At 40.1% G+C, this 15,138-nt stretch overlaps 1 protein-coding gene across 10 annotated transcripts in view; it reads left to right on the forward strand.

The window, feature by feature from the left end:
- Positions 1-15,138, forward strand: part of agtpbp1 (ATP/GTP binding carboxypeptidase 1) — a 239,741-nt gene that overhangs the window by 183,224 nt on the left and 41,379 nt on the right. For all 10 annotated transcript variants that reach the window (XM_078214458.1, XM_078214452.1, XM_078214454.1 and 7 more), the window contains one exon: positions 7,483-7,640. In XM_078214458.1, the coding sequence (XP_078070584.1) occupies positions 7,483-7,640 (158 nt within the window). The remainder of the gene's footprint in view (positions 1-7,482; positions 7,641-15,138) is intronic.

Here is a 15,138-nt window from a genome sequence, read left to right on the forward strand (position 1 = left end):
TCAAGTTGACAAAGGTAGCCTTGCTGATTAGTTCAATGTGTGTGTTTGGGACAATTTCTTAGAAAAGCGCAGAATGGAACCAAGCAGAGAACCTTATAATATGTAAGGAGTCAAGATTAACTAATGATCTCATAGTAAGGTGGTCATGATATGATAGAATTTTACATTCAGTTGGAGAGTGAAAAACGTGGATCTGAAACTCGTGTCATAAAGTTAAACTTAAATAAAGGTAATTATAAATGTATAATGACAGAATTGGCTAAACTAAACTGGACTGAGAAAATGCGTTTAAAGACAAGATGGTAGATAAGCTGTGGCAGACATTAAGTGAGTTAAGAATGGTATCAAATTGAAAGAAAATACATATTCTGCGAAGATTGGTGGTCAGCCAGAAGTTGGGGAAACATTTAGAAACCAATAAAGAATGACCAAAAAGAGATATTAGAATATGAGAGCAATTTAGCAAGAAATATAAACACAAGCAGTAAGACTTGCTGCCACCCATTGGCCTTTTGCACTGTAACATTTGTGGGAAGAACTTTCTCAAGTATATAATGAGAATGAAAGTAGCTAATGTAACAGTTGGTTCCTGAGAGGATGAGACAGGGAAATTACTAATGGGAAGCAAGGAAATGGCCAAGAAAAAATTAGTGTCTGCCTTCATAGTAGAATACATAGAAAGCATTCCAAGAATAGAACAAAATCAAAGAGCTAAAGGGCACTTAAAACAATCACAATCGCGAGAGAAAAGTGCTAGAAAAACTAAAGGGATTAAAAGTTGACAAGTCCCTTGGATATGAGGGTCTGCATTCTAGGGTCTTAAAATAAATGGCTACAGTGATAGTGGATGTATTGTTGGAATCTTCCAAAATTCCTTGGAACAATCCCAGTAGATTGGAAAACCATAGATGTTATGCCCTTTTTCAAGAAAGGAAGGATGCAGATAGCAGCAAACTATACACTATTTGGCCTGATATCTGTCATTGCAGTATTTCTCCAATCAGTTATTAAGAAAGTAGCAGCATGCCATTTAGAAAATCATATTTCAATTAGAGTTAACATGTTTTTTGAGAGTTACATCACATTTTATTTATTACAATTCTTTGAGGGTATAGTAAGTAGGGAATATAGAGGAATTTAAAGATAAAAGTTTACTTCATAAGAAAATAGCCCAATGGTGTTGCAGAGAAGTTTGGCTAAGCAAAGGGAAAGAAAAAGTTGGGATAATCATTTCCGTTTGGCAATCTCCAACTAGTTGTGCATTACAGGGATCAGTGCTAGGGCCTCAACTACTTTGCAATCTATATTAAGATGGACGAATGGACAGAGTGCAGTGTACCATACAAAGTAGGTGGGAAAACAAGTTGAGGAGGATGCAAAGGGATATAGATCGGTTGTTAAATGGACAAAATTTGGGAGGTGGAATATAATGTGGGAAAATGTGAGATCCACTTTGGTAGGAAGAATCAAAATGCAAAACATTGTTAAAATAGAGACACATTATAGAATGCTATGTTACAGAGGGATCTTGGTGTTCTCATATATGAATCACAAAAAGTTAGCATGCAGGTGCAGCAAGTATTTAGAAATTTAATGTCCCATCTTTATTGCAAGGGGAATAAGTATAGAGGTAGGGAAACCATTCTATAACTGTACAGGGCATTGGTGAGGCCACTCCTAGAGTACTAAATATGGATTTGATCTCCTTATTTAAGGAGGGATATACTTGCATTGGAGGCAGTTCAGAGAAGGTTTACTAGCAAAATTCCTTGGATGAAGGCCCTGCCATGGGGAAATCTAAAAGTAGAGGGCACACTTTTAGAATAAGGGTTCTCCCATTCAAAATGGAGGTGAGGAGGAATTGCTTTTCTCAATAGCTTGCTAAACATTGGATTCACTAAACCCGAGAGAAATGGAGGCTGGGTCACTGAATATATCCGAGGCTGAGTTGTGCAGATTTTTGATCTACAAGGGAGTCGAGGATTACAGGGGACATTTGGGCTGGAATTCTCCCATCCCACATGCCATTGGAAATCTAGCAGGCGGGGTCAGACCATGTAAAGGTCCATTGGAGTCGGGCGGAAATCTCCGGTTTGCAGGTGAGTGCGGCCAGAGAATCTTGCCCCAGATCTTATAGCAGAGCAGGTTGTTTGGGGGAGGGGGCGGTGTGCAGGTGCCATATGACCTATTCCTGCTCTTGTTTCTTATGTTCTTATCTCATTAAGACTCCTTAATTGATTACCCACCACTTGAAAAATGGTGCAGTGGCTGATTGGTGCCAGCAAAGTGGCACACTGGCAGTGCAAATCTTTGTACCTGCACAACTCCACACCCGCCACGACATAGAACAAAAGATCATGCCATGTCTTAAACTTTTGACTTTATTTACAAACTGACTTTAATTTCCCTGATTGCCATGGCTGGACTGAAGCCTCGTCTCCAGATCATGGGCAGAATTTTACCTATCCTAACGAGCATGTTTTCTATGGGGGTGGAGGGGTTGGCATGTAAAATAGGGTGGGCACCCATGCCATCACCGTTGAATTCATCCCCAAGCTCAGCTCCATGTGTCGAAATTGACAGCTTGCCCACCATATTTAAATGAATAATTAAGGGTCAGTTAGGCTTCTTATCAAACCATTTGCCCTGATAATACACTGATCACATCATAAAACTTCGGTGTGGGTAGCAGGGTGGTAGTACAAAGCCTGATCTTTTTTTAAAACGTAAATGTTTGAAGGGTGGCATCTCAGGGGCTGCCCTTTCTTGATTGCATGATGAGCTCCTTTAGGTCAAATCTTTCTTCCTACCCAGTCCTTTCCATAAACCAAATATTCCCGCACTATCCCTAACCTAACCAAATCCTCTTAGCCCCAGGCTATCTTGCTCTGGGGATCCATGTGCCTTGATCTTTTTTATCTGCAGTCTAGGCAGCAGCCACTGACTCCACCATTGGGACTGATGGAGCTGCAGGCCAGTTGGATTGGCTGACATTTCCAAAGGGCAGGACTTCTGCCCCAGTGAGAGGCGGATGTGCCACTCAGCCTTGTCTATTCTGCCCCACAGCACTTTATGGCCTTAGGGTATCCTGCTGCTGGACCATTTTTCCGTCCATTAGTCAAGATATCTGGATTATTGGTCCAGTAGCATTACCACTATGCTACAGTTCCCTCAAGTCCTGTCCTTATTTTCGGTGTTATGATTCAGGCTTTTCCCAACACCCTTGTCATCTGAAACAAAGCTTATAATATTATGTGTTACAGTGCGTTACTTCACAACAGACTTCCACATCGCTAGTCCAGCACAGACTTGTTGGGTGGAAAAATGTAATATTCTCAGCCCATTTAGTTCAGGATAGAATATCATTCAACTTTGTTGCGAGTAAAAGAATTGGCGTATAACTGTGTTAAATTTTCAAAGTAAGTATTTATCAGGATCAAATCCATTTTCCAGAATCTTTAAATGAAGTGATTTTGTTGGCACACTTCTGCACAAAATTACATGGTTGGACTGGACAGGCTAAACATCTGAGTGTTGCCACCCAGAAACATTGCTTTTTTTTGAGAAGAAAGCCAGATTCAATAACAAAGCTAAATTCTCTTCAGAAGTGATTAATAATTAGGCATCATTAAAAAAAATTATTATAATATATTATGTAAAGCTTTTGCAGGGTTTCTGCCTCTTGCACCTCCGGGTTCCCGACCTGGAATTCATACCAGCGTTGGGATTGAAAGCCAAATCTAGAATCATAAAATCCCTACAGTACAGAAGGAGGCCATTCGGCCCATCGAGTCTGTACCAACCACCCAGGCCCTATTCCCGTAACTCCACACATTTACCCTGCTAATCCCCCTGACACTGGTGTCAATTTAGCATGGCCAATCAACCTAACCTGCACTTCTTTGGATTATGGGAGGAAACCAGAGCACCCGGAGGAAACCAATGCAGACACGGGGGGAAAGTGCAAACTCCACACAGACAGTGATTTGAGACCAGAATTGCACCTGGGTCCTTGGCTCAGTGAAGCAGCAATGCTAACCACTGTGCTGCTGCTCACAGAATCTAAATCAGAAGATTTATAACATGCACAGAAATTTAATAAAAATAGAGGGAGGTAAAGGTTGAAAAACAAAGTAATTTTTATTTTCATAAACTACAACATAACTAGATTTTCAGTGTCGGAATGGTTTAGTCATATTTAAGACTATCGTGATAAAAATTCACTTCAAATAACATGGCCAAGTCCTGATATCTTCTGGTATGTGTAGTGGCTATCTATATCATGTACACTGCAAATTGCTGTCCGACCATGTATGTGAACATTGGTTCTCTTTGTGAGATAGTGATAGAACAAAGCTTCTGGAGGGTAGCACAAACACAAATTTCCTGATTTCCGCACATGATGTGAATGCTCGAATCTGCTGTCTGATTCACTCCTGATTAATAATGAACACTGATGACATTGGTGTGATTTTGACCACAAAATTCTAATTAATATTTTTCCACGAACCTGTCAATGTAATAAGAAAATTTTGGCCTAATCCTGTTGTTGCCTCTAAACAAGTGCTCTCCTCCTGATGAAAGTTTTGGAAGCAGAGAATCCTTAATAGAACCCCAGTTGAAGTACGCTATAAGTAGCTTAGCTAAGAATTCATATCAAAAGATATACCACAAAGGTAATGTAGTGTAAGTCACTCGACTAGTAATCCACAAAATGAGTTCAAGAATAACCACAACGGTTTGAGAATATTAATTCTGGTATCTGTCAGATTTTTGTAAAAATCCAACAGGTTCATTCATGTCCTCTGGGGACAGAAGTCTGCTGGTCTGGTCTAGGTAGCTTCCAGGCTAATGTTTTAGAAACATAGAAACTAGAAGTAGGAGTAAGCCATTCGGCCCTTCGAGCCTGCTCTGCTATTCATCTTGATCATCGAATTCAATATCACAGAATAGAATCATAGAATCCCTACCGTGCAGAAGGAGGCCATTCGGCCCATCGAGTCTGCACCGACAACAATCCCACCTAAACCCTATCCCCTAACCCCACATATTTACCCCGCTAATCCCTCTAACCTACACATCCTGGGACACTAAGGGGCAATTTGGCATGGCCAATGCACCTAACACGCACATCTTTGGACTGTGGGAGTAAACCGGAACACCCAGACGAAACGCAGACACGGGGAGAACATGCAAACTCCACACAGGCAGTGACCCAAGCCAGAATCAAACTCAGGTCCCTGGAGCTGAGAGGCAGCAATGCTTGCCACTGTGCCGCCCCAATATCTTGATGCCCCCTTCCTCCTATATCCCTTGATTCCTTTAGCCCCAAGAGCTATATCTAATTTCTTCCTGAAATCAGACGTTTTGTCCTCAACTACCTTCTGTGGTAGTGAATTCCACACTTTCACCACTCTCTGGGTGAAGAAATTTCTCTTCACCACAGTCCTAAAAGGTTTACCCCTGATTCCTCAAACTATGACCCCTAGTTCTGGACTCTCCCACCATTGGGAACATTCTTTCTGAATCTACCCAGTCTAACCCTGTTAGAATTTTATAAGTTTCTATGAGATTCCCTCTCACTCTTCTAAACTCCAGTGAATATAATCCTAACCGACTTAGTCTCTCCTCATGTGACAGACCTGCCATCCCAGGAATCAGTGTGGTAAACCTTCGCTGTACTCCCTCTATAGCAAGGACATCCTTCTCAGGTAAGGACACCAAAACTGCATGCAAAACTCCAAGTGTGGCCTCACCAACACCCTATACAATTGCAGCAAAACATCCCTACCTCTATTCCTATAGTCAAATCCTTTCGCTATGAAGGCCAAGGGTGGCATGGTGGCATAGTGGTTAGCACTGCTGCCTCACAGCGCCAGGGACCTAGGTTCGATTCCTGGCTTGGGTCACTCTGTGGAATTTGCATGTTCTCCCTGTGTTTACGTGGGTTTCCTCCGGGTGCTCCGGTTTCCTCCCACAGTCAGAAAGACGTGCAGGTTAGGTGCATTGACCTGAACAAGCGTCAGAATGTGGCGACTAGGGGAATTTCACAATAACTTAATTGCAGTGTTAATGTAAGCCTTACTTGTGACTAATGAATACACTTTAAAAATACCATTTGCTGCCTTTACTGCCTGCTATGCATTTCCTGTATATCATTTAACTCTTTTATATAACTCAGGGTGGATCCTAGTCTACCTACATTTATGATTGCAACATTTTAAATTCAAACCACCTTAAATGCACGCCACAGGTTCTCATTATGAATTTCATCCATTTATCTTTCATAATGAAGAAAATGAAGTGAGAGTTTCAAAGGCTTTGTAAATAAATAAATCATGTTCTATAGATAAGCACAAAAATATGCAAAGAATAGAGGGATATGGACCAAGGGCAGGCAGAAAGTATTAGTTCAAATTGGTTACATGTTCAATACAACATCATGGGCCGAAGGGCCTGTTTCTGTGCTGTACTGTTCTATGTTCTATCTGCCTTTATCTTTTAAGTGTATTTAACTTTTTTCTGGTGCTGTGAAGAACCACTCATTGACAATGTGATTCCTAAAAGAAAAGCATAAGCAAAGAATTAACTGGATGGGAAGTAAATGTTGCTTCTGTGATAGAAAATACTATTCATTTTTTTTGAAACAGCCCTCAAACTCCATCAGTAAGTACAATTTCCCGTACTGTAAAAGCCAGCTTACATTCAAGAAACCAGGATAATGGATACTGTGCAGCACAAATAGTAATTTGGAACTACAGAACTAGAATATTGCTGAAAAAAGACATTTTATCAAACTCTTGCACTCATCAAGACAATCGCAAGAATGTCAATGTCAGGAGTAGCTGTGATGTGGAGATGCCAGTGTTGGACTGGGGTAGGCACAGTAAGAAGTCTCACAACACCAGGTTAAAGTCCAACAGGTTTATTTGGTAGCATGAGCTTTCAGAGTGCTGTCCCTTCACCTGATTGGACCTTAACCTGGGCTTCTTACAATGTCAGGAGAGCACAGTAAGAAGTCTCACAGGTTTAAGTCCCAACAGGTTTATTTGGAATCACGAGCTTTCGGGAGAGCTGCTCCTTCATCAGGTGAATCTCACTCACTCAAATATTTAAACATTTTCCTATCTCACTGCAGGAATTCCGACTCCCCCCAAACAACTGTTTCATGTCACCTTGAATAAAAGAGGAGCTTCAGAATCCAGCAGAACCACCTCTTATTCCCACATCTCTCATCTGGCAGCGCAGTAGTGCAATCTTACCAGGTTCTTCCAAGGTAGAGTGCTAGGTCATCCTGACACCTGTTTGGAATGCCATTGTACCAATGGCTTGGCAGCATATTGAGAGGTCATCTCATTACACTAAAAGGATGTCCAATTTCAATAAATTACTAAATTAGAGAATGATCAGCACTACACTAGCAGCAATGTATCTACTAAGCTATAATCTCTGTGTATTTATTCCATGCATTTTATTCTAAAGGGCCAACAGATAGGGACAAGAGAACTAGAAGAGATGGGAGCTAAGTTCTGCATTGGCCTTTTACGTCTGAAGAGGCTGACATCTGTGGAATGTAGATTGCCTCACGGCCTCCTGGATGTGGAAAATGATTTGATTGACACCAGATGCAACGTCACCAGGTAGGATCTCACGTAATTTTGTGGGAAGAGTATGGAAAAATTAAATCAGATGGCTTTTGTAAGAGTCTGCTCAGAAAATTATGGCCTAAAGATTCTTGAAAACCAAGGGCCAAATATTTAACAGCCCCTGAAAATATTTTCTGGCTTCTTAATTTAGAAAATTTAATGGATGGAATTGGTTCTCTGCAATCCTCTGTGAATATTTTTAAATTTAAAAAAATGTTATTTGAATTTGGCATACTGTTAGTTACTCCCACTAAATAATTTGTTTGGTCCAAATATCAGAATCATTTGTTAAATTTTTATTTTGGAAACAATCTACTTTCTCAGTAATTGGATTACCATCAGAAATAATTACGATTGTGAAGATCAAGTTTGTAATTCATAAGTTTTAGAATATGGCTTTTCGTTTTAAAAATTAAAGCTTTAACTGGAAAATGTGGGTTTCTGGATGAGAAGCAGATGAAAGCAACCCAGAAGTAAATGCAATGCAAACAAGCCAGAAGTTTATTACACTTAAAGGTTGTGGCCATATTATGAGTTTAACATATGGTAAGGTAAGATCATAAACAAGTGAGTTTACTTATCTAAAGAACTAGAAATATGACATCTGTAGTTATTCCAGTAAAGGCGACATTATTCTTATGGTTTCTCAAAATTAAGGAAAGCTTTGGAATTAAAAAGTAGTTAATTTACATTTCCACCTGAGATCAGATTGTATTTTAAATTGCATTGGAGGTGCATGGAGCTTAATACGTTTCTTTCTTTTGAATTGTCTCTGAATTCAGGCAGAGCTAGCAGGGGAGACTGATTTGAAAGAAGCAGATAAGAAACTGTTACAGATTTGAGTTTAATGTAGCTTGTAGCTCCTAGATAAAGCCAGACCTACACCTTCAGTGGAATAAATAAATGCTGGATCTAGCATCCATTATGCAGCCTGCAAGTGGGAGCTGGATATTTGGTATAATACGAAGGTGGAAAGAGAAAAGGTGACTAGAAGATTTGTTTAGCTGGAATCTGAAGAAAAAAATCTCTAGGGATCCTCTCAATAAAAGGCATTTAATCTTGTTGCAGCTTGAGATTCTGGAAATAATCAGCATGGTTGCAGTTTGAAACCATAGCAACAAGCTTTAGCAACTCGGGGTGTTTCCTGATATTTTAAGCAACTGCACAGGGATTGCAGAGGCCTGTGCTGGAGCTGGGAAAATCCAGAGTCATGAGGTCCGTAAAGAAATTGAAGGGTCACTTAACCAAAAGCTATTGAAAGGACCCCAATAAAATCTAGCACCTTAAAGAATAGTTGAAGCATTGAAGAAAAATTCGAGTAAAATCCAGAGACATGATGTACCTTTAGAGTTGTCCCATGAAAAGTGAATGAACCTTAAAGATTTCATAAGATAAGGGAACTCTTGGGGCGGAAATAAAAAATAGAACAGAATTTATAGTATTAATCTTTTTATGCTATATTGTAAAGTTAATAGTGCTTTTTTAAATTTTTGACATACAGTAAAGTTTGTTTTTGTTTGTGAATGTGAATCAATGTTCCAATTACTCTGTCATTTTGCTTCAAAAGAAATGTTTTTTTTAAACTTTGTTAGTTGATGTCAGTTTGGATTGAAGCTACTGGAGTATTTTCAGGCCATTTTCTTCAATTGTTCAATATCATTACCCAGTGCCAGAGTGCGTTAATATGTTTTCATCTGTGCTTTATTACAGTATAATATTTTGTTAACCTTTTCCACCTTTCCACAATTGTAAAGATAAATCCTACAGTGGTCATAGAGTCATAGAGGTTTACAGCATGGAAACAGGCCCTTCGGCCCAACTTGTCCATGCCGCACTTTTTTTTAAACCCCTAAGCTAATCCCAATTGCCCACATTTGGCCTATATCCCTCTATACCCATCATACCCATGTAACTATCTAAATGCTTTTTAAAAAATAAAATTGTACCTGCCTCTGCTACTACCTCTGGCAGCTTGTTCCAGACACTCATTACCCCCTGTGAAAAAATTGCCCCTCTGGACACTTTTGTATCTCTCCCCTCTTACCTTAAACCTATGCCCTCTAGTTTTAGACTCCCTACCTTTGGGAAAAGATATTGACTATCTATCTTGTCTATGCCCCTCATTATTTTAATAGACCTATAAGGTCACCCCTCAGCCTCCTACGCGCCAGAGAGAAAAGTCCCAGTCTATTCAGCCTCTTCATATAACTCAATCTATCAAGTCCCGGTAGCATCCTAGTAAATCTTTTCTGCACTCTTTCTAGTTTAATAATATCCTTTCTATAATAGGGTGACCAGAATTGCACACAGTATTCCAAGTGTGGCCTTACCAATGTCTTGTACAACTTCAACAAGACGTCCCAACTCCTGTATTCAATGTTCTGACCGATAAAACCAAGCATGCCGAATGCCTTCTTCACCACTCTGTTCACTTTCCTGACTCCACTTTCAAGTAGCTATGAACATGTACCCCTAGATCTCTTTTTGTTCTGTAACTCTCCCCAATGCCTACCATTAACTGAGTAAGTCCTGCCCTGGTTCAATCTACCAAAATGCATCACCTCGCCATTCGTCAGCCCACTGGCCCAATTGATCAAGATCCCGTTGCAATTGGAGATAACTTTCTTCACTGTCCACTATGCCACCAATCTTAGTGTCATCTGCAAACTTACTAACCATGCCTCCTATATTCTCATCCAAATCATTAATATAAATGACAAATAACAGTGGGCCCAGCACTGATCCCTGAGGCACACCGCTGGTCACAGGCCTCCAGTTTGAAAAACAATTCTCTACAACCACCCTCTGGCTTCTGTCAAGAAGCCAATTTTGTATCCAATTAGATATCTCACCCTGGATCCCGTGAGATTTAACTTTATGCAACAACCTACCATGTGTGGTACCTTGTCAAAGGTCTTGCTAAAGTCCATGTAGACAACTTCAACTGCACTGCCCTCATCTACCTTCTTGGTTACCCCTTCAAAAAACTCAATTAAATTTGTGAGACATGATTTTCCACTCACAAAGCCATGCTGACTGTCCCTAACCAGTCCTTGCATCTCTAAATGCCTGTAGATTTTGTCTCTCAAAATACCTTCCAACAATTTACCCACCACAGATGTGAGGTTCACTGGCCTGTAGTTCCCAGGCTTTTCCCTGCAGCCCTTTTTAAACAAAGGTAGAACATTTGCCACTCTCCAATCTTCAGGCACCTCACCCATGACTATCGATTCAAATATCTCGGTTAGGGGACCTGCAATTTCTTCCCTACCCTCCCACAACGTCCTGGGATATACTTTATCAGGTCCTGGGGATTTATCTACCTTGATGCGCTTTAAGACTTCAAGCGCCTCCTTCTCTGTAATATGTACATTCCTCAAGACATCACTATTTATTTCCCCATGTTCCCTAACATCCATGCTTTTCTCAACAGTAAATACTGATGAGAAATATTCATTTAGGATCTCGCCCATCTCTTGTGGATCTGCACATAGATGACCTTGTTGTTCCTTAAGAGGCCCTAGTCTCTCCCTTGTTACCCTTTTGCCCTTTATATATTTGTAGAGCTCTTTGGATTCACCTTTGCCTTATCTGCCAAAACAATTTTGTGTCCTCTTTTTGCCCTCCTGATTTCTCTCTTAACTCTACTCCTATATCCCCTATACTCTTCAAGAGATTCACTTGATCCCAGCTGCCTATGCATGTCATGTGCCTCTTTCTTCTTCTTAACCAGGGCCTCATTATCCCGAGTCATCCAGGGTTCCCGACTTCTTCCAACCTTGCTCTTCACTCTAAGAGGAATGTGTTTACCCTGAACCCTGGTTAACACACTTTTGAAAGCATGCCACTTACCAGACGTCCCTTTGCCTTCTCACAGACTCCCCCAATTAACTTTTGAAAGTTCCTGCCTGATACCATCAAAATTGGCCTTGCCCCTATTTAGAATTTTAACTTTTGGGCCAGACCTATCATTCTCCATAGTTATCGTAAAACTAGTAGAATTATGGTCACTGGTCCCAAAGTGATCCCTCACTAACACTTCTGTCACCTGCCCTTCCTTATTTCCCAAGAGGAGGTCAAGTTTTTCCCCCTCTCTAGTCGGGCCATCCACATACTGAATGAGAAATTCCCCCTGAATACACAACAAATTTCTCTCCATCCAACCCTCTAATACTATGGCTGTCCCAGTCAATGTTAGGAAAATTAAAATCCCCGACTATTACCACCCTATTTTTCTTGGAGCTATCTGTAATCTCCTTACATATTTGCTCCTCAATTTCCCGCTGACTATTTGGGGGCCTATAGTACAACCCTATCAAAGTGATTTCCCCCTTATTTCTCAGTTCTACCCATATGGACTCAGTGGCCGAAACCTTGGATATACCCCCTCTCAGTACTGCTGTGATGTTTTCCCTAATCAAAAGTGCAACTCCCCCTCCTCTCTTACCTCTTGTTCTATCTTTCCTATAGCATCTGTACCCTGGAACATTGAGCTGCCAGTCCTGTCCCTCCCTTAGCCATGTTTCAGTAATTGCTATAATATCCCAGTCCCACATACCCATCCATGCCCTGAGTTCATTTGCCTTGCCCATCAGGCCTCTTGCATTGAAATAAATGCAGTTTAATCTGGACTTCCCTTGCTCTCTGTCTTGCTTTTGCCTGATCTGGTACTAGGATTACTGACACTGTCTTTACGAATTAATGTGCTCTCTTTAACTTCTGTGCTGTCCTCAAACTTCATATAAACACATTCATTCATCATCCACTTGTGTGTGGTGAAGTAAAATCCTAGACAATTCCAGATGCGGAATGCCTCTCAGATGATTCCTCTCAACTTTAGGTTGAAAAGGACAGACCTTAAAGATGGTAAATGGGTCTACAGGACTGATCCATCTCTCCTCAAAGGAAAGGAACCACCTGAGTGTTACCGTTCTCTGGATAGCCTTTTTAACAAGTTTAAGACAGATTATGATATCCTGGGTATTATTCGGGTCCAGGCTGCTCCTCAGTAATGTACTTCCCACCAGAAAATACGGAGTTGGGTTCTTGAGTTAGTAGCATAGAAAGCTATGTGAGACAATATAATTTCTAAAATATGAGTTTATTAACAACTGATTATGCAATTTAAATTCCGGGTCACAGTCAACAGCAATGTCAAATAGGTTCAAGGCAAAAAAGAGAAAATATAATTGTACTACTTTTGGCAAACCCAGTTTTAAGTTCGAATTATTACAGTAAAATATTTTAAGTAGGGTACCCACCAATTATTAAAGCAGCATTCACCTTAACTCTCCGAGTGGAGACTATAGAGTAAGTGAGGTGCTTCTGTCCCAGTTGGGGAGAGAATCTTCTTTGCTAAGTCTCAGCAGTTGGCTCTTTATCTTGTGAGAACCCGAAGTGAGTTAAGCGAATGTGAAAATCTTGTGTATGCTTTCATTTCTTAGTTATGGAGATGGTATTTAAATTGCAATTAATTGCCGCACCTTTATGTTCCAAATTTTGTTTTGATCACTGTTAAGTCCTGTTTGAGGACAGACCTTTGTGTTTCTAAAACTAACATTCTAAGTAAGCTATGGGCCTCATTGATTGTAGGAAAGCAGGCTTGTGAAGATTGTGATGGGCATTATTTTCATTTTTCAGCAGTCTGCAAATTAAGATAACATTGTTCTAGGTGGTAAAAATTCCGGTTAAATGTAGTCTAAGATTATCCGTTTAAACTCATTTTAACAAATACAACACTGTGTTGCCTTTTCTGACCGTGTTCGACAAAAATATACTGATGTGCAATTTTTGGATGTGTCTCTTTCTAATCTTACTGCTGTAAGACAGAAGTCTCTACTCATGGAATCCTGTGATCAGGCATTGTGAACTGTATTTACCCTTTTACAAAAATGAACTCTTTTTAATATTATTTAAGCTCTGATTTATACAAAAATAACTCTTCCCCTTATTATCCTTTATGACCATATTTCTTTGCATGGATTCCTTTGCACTTGTTTTTACCAAGAACGGTCTGCCACTCTTTGCTGATGGAACTTATGCTCATTTCCTTGAAGTTAATATCAATAGTGTATAAAAACCACGTCAGAATTTTAAAATACAGTTCTCCTTTTCATCCCTGAAGGTTCTGACATTTGATTCTATGGGCCCTGGGCAACACCCAGTGTTTAATCATTCGTGGGACATGGGCGTCGCTGGCTGTCCAGCATTTATTGCCCATCCCTAGTTGCCCAAGGGCATTTAAGAGTCAACCACCACGCTGTGGCTCTGGAGTCACATGTAGGCCAGACCCGGTAAGGACGGCAGATTGCCTTCCGAAAGGATATTAGTGAACCGGATAGGTTAATGTCCTGATTATCATTCTTTACATACAAGTCTAGGTGGTGAATGACAGGCTACTGGGCTGAAGAAGCTGAGTGTGTCCTGTTTTTTCCTGTTATCCACATAGTCACTCACTCACTCTCGCAGTGACATCTGGACCAAGAGGGGTGGGAGCATTCACTGAATTTATTTTTGTTCCTACTGTTGGAGTTTTTGAGGCCAATTGTAGTAACTCCACAATCAGCCCAGATGCAGGCTCAAATCTAGGTCAATCCAAGCCTAATTATTGCATGGCGCATTTCACCATTGAGGCATCACAGAGACTCTAATAGAATAAAAATCTAAACATAGACATCATTCCATTTGTTTCTTTCAATTATGTATACAAATAAATTGATCACTATTTAAATTGGCACAAGAGTGAGGGAAGTAATCGGTTGCAACTCTTTTTAAGGATTTGAAAGCATGCCAAAAACGTCCAAACTCAAGGTTTTCAGAGATTTTCTTTCCTGTCCTGTTTCTCCACATGAAGCCTTATTTTTCCATCACACACTCTCTTCTATTCTGTCATTGGCAGTTGTTCTTTCAGCAGTGCAGATTCTACATTTCCACAAAATCATGTTATTTTAGTTTAATAATCCATTTTCAAAAATCTTCAATTTTTGCACAATATTAGCTTTTGGCTTCAGAATTTGTTCAATTATTTTACATTAAATTAATTTGATTTATGCTCGTGTAGAGTTTTTGCACAAAAATTTAAAGACACTCGCTGATCCAGGAATTTTACTAAGGCATATGTTTGTAGTAATGTATTTTACTGTATTACCTTCAGCTGAGACAATGGTTGCCTCTTTCCTCTATCCAGTTGTGTGCAACAATATAGAGTAATTTACATGCTTTTGTGAAGCACTGTTATTGATCTGATTATATATAGCTTTGTAGCACTGAAGAGTTCCAAGCCTACCTTAATATTAAACCATATAACAGCCCATTTCCATTTGTTCTACTGCGCCATTTTTGATTTAAGTGTGGAGATTGAAAATATCAGATTACCTTTCATTCCCTTCAGCATGATTTAAATTTTTAGCCTGTTCCTATACTCCAGATGAAAGGAAAGAACCGAATGCATTTCTTGCCTCAGTGCATCACCTTGCTATCAGCTGTTTGCTTC

The sequence above is a fragment of the Mustelus asterias genome, chromosome 6 (genome assembly GCF_964213995.1).
Source record: "Mustelus asterias chromosome 6, sMusAst1.hap1.1, whole genome shotgun sequence".
Lineage (NCBI taxonomy): Eukaryota > Metazoa > Chordata > Chondrichthyes > Carcharhiniformes > Triakidae > Mustelus > Mustelus asterias.